The following is an 8,033-nucleotide window of genomic DNA, read 5'->3' as shown; positions in this document are numbered from 1 at the left end:
AATTTGATGTCTCTCTTTTTAATTTCGCGTTAAATTGGAGGACAAGTCATATATTTGTTTTGAAAGTATTTTCTTATTGGTTAAACCATAAACCGAACCGTTAAAGACCAAAAACCGATAACAAATATGTTATTGGTTTGGTTATCGGTTTAGCATATTTAAAAACCGATAAACCGACTCGATAATACTTAAAACCGAACCGAACCGATTGACACACACCCCTAAGTAAAAGTGGAAAGTGATGTTCAATTTATGTTCTGAACTTTTTTTCTTAATGTATGTTTATATCCATTTGCCTCAACAGTTTGCTTATTTTGAAATGGAGACGGTAACATTTGTTTCTTTTTAAGATTTCAATAGGAATTGAGGAAGGAAAAACAAGGAAGAGAATTACAAGATAGAAAATCGAGCTTTCACTAACAAAATGAAAGTTCAAGTACGTAACTAATTGAACTAGGTGTGTCAAAAGGACGAGTTTTAGATTGAAATTAGAGATATTAAAATAGATTGAAATAAAAATCAGATTTAGTCATCACCCACCCAAATTTATTGTAGGGAACTAAGAATCGAGTTGGGCTCAACATGACTTGAATACGAATTTGGTGTGATACCTTAAAGTTGAGGAATTGACACAAAGGCACAACTGCAACATTAGAATTAGCAATTTATAGCCCAATTTTATTTAGGAATTAATAGTCCAAAAAAAATAATAGCATGTATTAGCCCAAAAGTAAATTAACTGTATTTTTATAGATTTACTTTTTTACCATCGCGCAACCAATTGGCAATAACTAGAAGACGTGGGATTGTTTTGTGATTTTAATTCCTATAACTAAGGAAGTTAGCATTTCAGTTTCCTTAAATTTTCAAACCCAACTCCATTATTAGTATATCTTAAAAATAAAAATAAAATAACAACGTAGAGAAAATAAGAGCATCAAGATATAAATGACACCTTTGATTGTTTTGATTCATTATAATGGAGAAAGGATAGTAATAATAATTTTGGTAGATTGTTCCATAGAAGCGGTGGTTATCAATACGGATATTGATTTCAAATCCTCTATATGTTGATACTTCTATTAATTCTTTTGAATTTCATTATAAAATCAACGACTTTTCAATATCGATGTTGAAACGAAACAATATAGAATAGCCAATATACATACAATGGAAGAAAGAATATGAAACTTTCAAATACTATCCATCATGTATAACTTGAAAAGTTATTCGCATACATTATACACTTTCAAGTGCTAAAGTTGAAGATGGAATTGTCAATACCAATTTGATTGCTATTGGTGTTAACAACACAAACACTTTATATTTTATTGGTTACAATCATATGATTGTCCGAGAGACTGTATTTTAATGAATGCAATATTATTGAGTGTGTTACTAAAACTATACTAACAGAATGTCAAGTTTACAAGAAATTTCTCTCTCTAATATCTATGATAAAAATAATTATGCTATTCGAATGATGTTTCAATTTAAGGTGAAAAGTTTAAATACGTCAAGGTATTATCAATTAAAAAAACAATTATGTATACATTATGCATTCTCTAAAATAAATGATGTATATACTTATGTAACGAGTTTATTAGGCTAATGTATTCAATCAGTTCAGTATGTATTCATAATGTTTCACTCAAAGAATATTTATGAATACATTATAAATTTATGTATACATTGTTGATTGTGTATACATAAAAATATTGTGTATTCATTCAATTAGTTTATGTATACAATTAAACGTATGGTTTCTGCTGCAATGTATACATTAAATATGACTAATTCGTGTATTGATTAAATTAGTAGTTGTATGCATTAAATTGAATGACTTTATACCAATGTATACACAATCATGTATATATTATATGTGTTATATTTAACTAATTCAAACCAAATGGCATTACTAATGAAGCATCTTCAAATACTTTCTCTTGTAAAAAATGTATAGAATTGCAGTAAATAAAATTCTATAAACAGATTCTACATTCAAGTTACACATTGTTTTGTACTTATACCACCCAAAACAATATAAAATTAAGATTTATTTTTTCAAAAAAACTCATGAGATCCCTTTTACCCATGAAAATAAATATAAAAAAAATAACACATTATAATCTCAATTTTTGCCCAATTAAATTGAAATCTTCAATTCCACAATAAAAAAATTCATATAGTTTTAGCAATGACAGATTCAATATATATATGATAGAGCAAATATAGTCAAGAACAATGAAAAGAAACGATTTAGTATATTATCATACATTGGATGAACGTAAATACGGAAGAGAAAATTTAAGCAAATACAGAGTATATGCATGTATGAAGAATTGTAAAAAGATAAAAAAAAAAAAAGGTAAAAAAAATGTTGAAAGAATCATTATTAACAAAGAATTGTTTAAATTAAGAAAAGAGAAGAAGAAAGAATAAAAAATTTACTTTTCAATAAACAAAGGATCGGTGAAAGAAAAAACATGTGTTGAAAAAAGTTTGGAGAAAATTAGGGAATAAAATAACTTTTTAGAATGAAAAATAAAAAACCCCACTTTCGAGTAAATGAAAATATGGCTAATAAATGCCAAATAGATTTTCAAAAATCTTTGTTTTGCTAAAAGATTTTAAGTGGGCTATTTATTGCCAATTTTAACTCTTAACATGTCATGCAATGCCAATTTTTCCTTAAAGTTTGAAACTTTGGAGAAGCATCCACCGACCCGTTTGGTCCAACCGGAACCCAACACACCCTTCTCTTCCACCTAACCCAACTCTCAAAATTAGGGGATTTTCCCCATTTTGTTCTTCAATTAGAAAAACTAGGGTTTGTGAAAGAATCATAATTAAGAGCAGTTTACAAGGATGCAGCAACCACCACCCATGATTCCAATGATGCCCTCTTTTCCTTCTCCTAATATCACTACTGAGCAGATTCAAAAGGTATTATTAGTTTTATCTTTTGCTACTAATTTCTACTTTTTTTGCTTTGTTGTGTGATAAATAGCTAATATTGTGGAATTTAATTGTTTTGTCTTTCAAAATGATAAATATTACTACTTTATTTGTCTCTAGGTAATAACATAGTAGTTTTGTTGTTTTTATCTTTCAAATAAGGGAGTGGGTGGTGGGTGGGTTGGGGGTTTGGATGTATTTCTTACTCCTATGGACAAAACAACAACGACAACATATCCAGTGTAATTCCGTAGGTGGGGCTTGGGGAGGGTAGAGTGTATGCAAACTAAACCCCTAGCTTGAGAGATAGAGAGACGGTTTCCTATAGACCTTTGTTTGATTAAAATGGGGTAATGGCCTAATAGTCTTGAATTAGTTTCTTTATTTGATAGTAGTACTTTATTTCAGTCTTTATCAGGAGGGAGGTTATGTTAACTTTGTAAGTTAAATCATTTGGATTATAAGACAAATACTTCAGATGTTTTCGTTGTTATTTCATCATAGAATTATCACTGGTCTTGGCTATCCATCTGAATTTCTTTTCTTGTGTAAGAACCAATGGTCTATGATATTCTTCTTACCTCTCATACTATGGAATTATGAGGCAAAGAAAGAAAATGTAACTTTAGCTCAAGGAGAAAGGGATAAATACCCCCTTGGACTTGTCTCGGATTTTCAGTGACACACCTATATTATTACCATAGACTTTTTTTAAAATGGAATTATTTCCATCCTAAGAGCTGACTTGCATATGAAATGAGAACTAGGTGTTGACTGTTGACACACACTTTCACATCTTCTTTAATAGTTAATTTTGTTCGTTCTTTCTTTCTCACGTTTCATCCGCCATGTGTGTATTACCTTTAGCCTTCTTTGACCTTCCATATTGTACCAAGAGCATTTTTCACAGATATATAAACTTTATTTTTCCGAATCAAGCTCTAATAGAAGGAGGATGCAAATGACAGGCTTGACTTTGTAAAGGTGTGGCTTTAACTGAATGTAGTGGTCAGGGGTCATATACTCGGTGTATTGTTGGGTGTTCTAGCAGAAGAAAGGGGTTTATTGGTGATGGAGTAGACAGGGGATGGGTGGTGTAATTCTCTATGTGACCTGAGCTTTTTTGTGATAGTGAAGGTTATGAAAGATGGTATCTATGGTGGAATTTTACAAAGAAGGAAAAAATTGCAAACTCATCAAAAACAGTCAACAAAAACCCACCATATACCATCACAACAACAATTCGCAAAACCACGGTGTTGACAGATGCAAGCACCACCCACTCGGCCTCTCATCTCTCTTCTTCCTCGCTTGTATTATCATATCATTTGTTTGCTGTAAAAAGAATCCCATGCCTTACTGGTTTCTCTATCTCTGAAGTCTTTATGTGCCAGCTCCTCCTCCGATATTTTCTTGTGGTTGAATTTAATTGCTTAGTTCCTTATAATTGCAAAAAACTTCTGTCTTTTCCAGTGGCGACTTGGGCAAATATTCCCCAAGCTTTGGGTTGTCCTCCCTGACTGACTCTTCACCAGAACTACAATATGTGGGGTCAATAATCCAAGGAAATTGGGAGATTGACGAGGATGTTACACATTGTATTGGAGTTTTTTTTTTTTTGGGGGGAGGGGGAGGGGATGAAATGGAGGCTCGGATCGAGAGTCTTGTGTGTAAGAATGTACCACAGCCTTAGGGGTATGTTTTATAAAGTGGTGATTAGATCAACTATGTTGTATAAGGCAGAGCGTTGGTCGGTCAAGAACTCGCACGTCAAGAAGATGTAAATAACAAAAATAAGAATGTTGAGATGGATGTGTGGGCATACTAGGAGAGATAGGATTAGGAACGAGGATATCCGGTATAAGGTGTCTATCATTGCTGCTGTAATAATGTGGATTGGTTGACAGTTTAGGGATATCTTGTAAGTACGTCTCTTTTGAATTCACTAATACGTTGATGCTTAGTCCATTAATATGGTAATCTATAGATTAAACACAAGTTAGTATATTTATCTGTGCATTAAGCTTTGAACTTCAGAAAACCATTTCTTACAATTTTTTTAAAAAGGTGGTTATGTTTATGATTACTGAAGATCTGGAATAGTTTCTCTAGCAATTAGGAGTCAACCCATGTTCCAACTGGACCTATTTGCAAGAATTTATTTTGAAATCGACAGCATGATCATGCTTGTTGATTGGATAACACAAGTAGTAAAAAAATATTTGAAAATAATTAGGGTTAGAACATTTGATGAAATATCTTTTGACAATTTCCAAATATTATTTTCGACATTTTAACTAGAAGAATGAGACATACTTCTCATTAAATTTTTTATTTATGGACTCGGTACTTCTTAATCTTCTCATGAATGTAGGTGAATGGTTCACAGTTATGTTTATGACACAACTACTTTGAAAGAATAAATACTTACTCGGCTGAGTGGTTTTGCGGCCACCTCAGGTATTTCTTTATATTTTCAGGTGTCAGGATTCTTGTGGTAAAATGGGTTTTGTTATGTGATGCAGTACCTGGACGAGAACAAGACATTGATTTTGGCCATATTGGACCATCAAAATCTTGGGAAACTAGCTGAATGTGCACAGTAAGTGGTGGCATCCCCATTCAACTCTTCTCTATGCTCTCTTATCCCTTTTGGTACTTGAACTTGTATGTTCTTTTGGTTTTAAGCATTGACATGTCACAATTATGATGTCATGTACGAAAGACAAGATTTTGAGATCTTGTATTGAAGTTCCACAACCAACTTCTAGAGCTAGTTTAAATGATATAATTTAAATGAGCATAGGCAACAACCACCAGATGCACTTTGGCCAAAATTTCTCGAGGCCCAACTTGCGTGTTTGTAACCAGATGCTGGTGTTTGCTTTGGTGTAGTAATTGAGTTGAAGGCTTTATTAGGTTTTGGGTATGTCGTTAAGACAAAATGTATGTGGAAAGATTGAGGGGTAGATTTAGGCAAAATGCATTGTGATAATAAGGATGAGTCTGCATTTGCAAAAGGACTGAGGTGAGAAATGCAATGCTAATTAGTCAGTTGGGTGTTGTTTTTTTGAGCTAATGGATGTACTGTTTATTAATCATAGTCTGTAATTGATATTTTATATTATAGTTATTTTCTCAAGCGTGACACATACACATTTACATACATGCTCTTTTTACACTTGGTCCTTTCTTCTTTACACTTCTCTCTTCAGATTATCCTCCTGTGAAGAAAGAGATCTATTGGGGGATCGGCTGCTTGAAACACAGTTGACACCCTTTGTAGCAACGTAGCAAAGGAAAAAAGGGGGAGGCTTTTTGGTAGGGAGAGCTTAGAACAGAAGTGAGACCTTACCTTTGGTAGATGAGGGAGCTGTTAGGAGGAGTGCGGGAGAAGATAGGCTTGTCTTTTCATGAGGTGAAGGCAAGCAAGAGAGATGGTCACGATTCAACAGAAAAGAGAAGCAGAGCTCTCACGATCGAGTGCAAACAAGTCTTAAGAGTGTCAAAATAAAATTCTGGGATGATTTTCAGATTTGCGGGTACAGTATGGACTGGCTAAGGGGAATATAGGAGATGATGGTGTGGCTCAAGCTAAAGCAGCAGATTCTGGCACAATATAATTACGGAAATCTCTCATGTTTGGCTGCAATTAGTTTGGGCTTTAGTTGTAGTTGATTAATTGAATAAAGAAATAGGTGATAAACTTGCAGAGATTTAATCAGAACTTACAAGTATTGATTAGTTATGTTACATTAGTGTGAGCTTATAATTATTGATTAATTGTGTTAGCAGTATTTGAGAGAATAAATGTATAGTGTGACAATCAACTATTACCGTTCGTTGACCAAGTTCACTGGAGTTAAAATTTGATTAGCATTTTATGTCATATGTGATAATGGTCGGTGGACTTCATATTCCTATTTCATTATGAGACACATTTGTCTTGTTCCTTGACTCAATCAATGGAAGTGCTTAATTGAGTTTCCATTTGGTGTTTCCTTTACTGATGATTTAGCTCGACATCCTGATGATCTAGGTACCAGGCTAAACTTCAGAAGAACTTGATGTACTTGGCCGCTATTGCTGATGCTCAACCACAATCACCAGCTCTTCCAACGCAAGTGAGTGACGACTAGCTTAGTTTATTTACTACTTATGTGCGTTTTGTTTATGGTGTTTGTCATGACATACAGATGACTCCTCATCCTGCAATGCAACAAGGAGGATTTTACATGCAGCACCCTCAGGCTGCAGCCATGACTCAACAACAAGGTATGTTTACTTCAAAGATGCCACTGCAGTTCAACAACCCACAGCAACTACACGATCAGCAGCAGCTTCAACATCAACAACTACAGCGACAGCAGCAAGGTATGCAACTTGGAGGTGCCAACAGTGGAATGCACTCCACTCTTGGTAGTACAAGTAATGTTAGCCAGCTTACAACTTCAGGTGCTGGTGATGCACGCGGAGGAAACAAACAAGACAACTCTGAAGCGGGTGCTGATGGTCAGGCTAGCTCGGTGACTGCCCAAGTCTCGGAAGAACGCAAGTGATGAACTTCTTAATAATGTACAATATGTCCACTAAGGGCAGTTCATAGCAGGGGTTTAGAACTAGTGTTGTATGTCATGCTGTTCATGATGTGTTATAGAGAGGGCTAGGTAGGTTGTGTTTTCCCTGAGCGCGTTCTCTGTTTCTCGTTCGAGTTAACCAACGTGTAGTTAAGAGGAAGAAAGGTTGTTTAGTTTGTGTACCAGTGCTTGTAATTCTGTAATAACATAGAACTGATGCTGTTTATTTCAAATAGTGAGAGTCTTAACGGCAATAAAATTATACTGAATATGTTATTGTCGTTGCTGTTGCTTTACCTCACTACTAGTAATACTTTTGTGTGACAAAAACGAATTTTGAAGAAAATAATTTTTGGATTTCCTTATATATTGACATCATTAGTGATGATACATTTCACCTTCCTTAACAGTACATTGATTATATTAATAAGTATTTTAGTCACAAAATAATTTTTTAAATTACAGACAATTTTGACATTTTACACAAGTTATGAAATG

The 8,033-nt window shown here is 33.9% G+C and overlaps 1 protein-coding gene across 3 annotated transcripts; it reads left to right on the top strand.

Annotated features, from left to right (window-relative positions):
- Nucleotides 1–2,667: 2,667 nt before the first annotated feature.
- LOC102597163 (GRF1-interacting factor 3-like) lies at nucleotides 2,668–7,811 on the top strand. Of its 3 annotated transcripts, none has more exons than XM_006362062.2 (4): nucleotides 2,668–2,946; nucleotides 5,484–5,560; nucleotides 6,998–7,082; nucleotides 7,155–7,811. In XM_006362062.2, exons 1-4 carry the CDS (start codon nucleotides 2,869–2,871, stop codon nucleotides 7,515–7,517), a joined length of 603 nt encoding a protein of 200 aa, XP_006362124.1. In that variant the 5' UTR covers nucleotides 2,668–2,868; the 3' UTR covers nucleotides 7,518–7,811. The 3 variants fall into 3 exon arrangements, with proteins under 3 accessions (XP_006362124.1, XP_015158329.1, XP_015158328.1); XM_015302843.1 differs by having other exon boundaries at nucleotides 2,863–2,946; nucleotides 5,439–5,560; XM_015302842.1 differs by having other exon boundaries at nucleotides 2,863–2,946; nucleotides 5,419–5,560.
- The last annotated feature ends 222 nt before the right edge of the window (nucleotides 7,812–8,033 follow it).

This window comes from Solanum tuberosum, unplaced genomic scaffold (assembly GCF_000226075.1).
Source record: "Solanum tuberosum cultivar DM 1-3 516 R44 unplaced genomic scaffold, SolTub_3.0 scf00382, whole genome shotgun sequence".
NCBI classification, from domain to species: Eukaryota; Viridiplantae; Streptophyta; class Magnoliopsida; order Solanales; family Solanaceae; genus Solanum; species Solanum tuberosum.
This window is presented reverse-complemented; position numbering and strand designations above follow the sequence as displayed.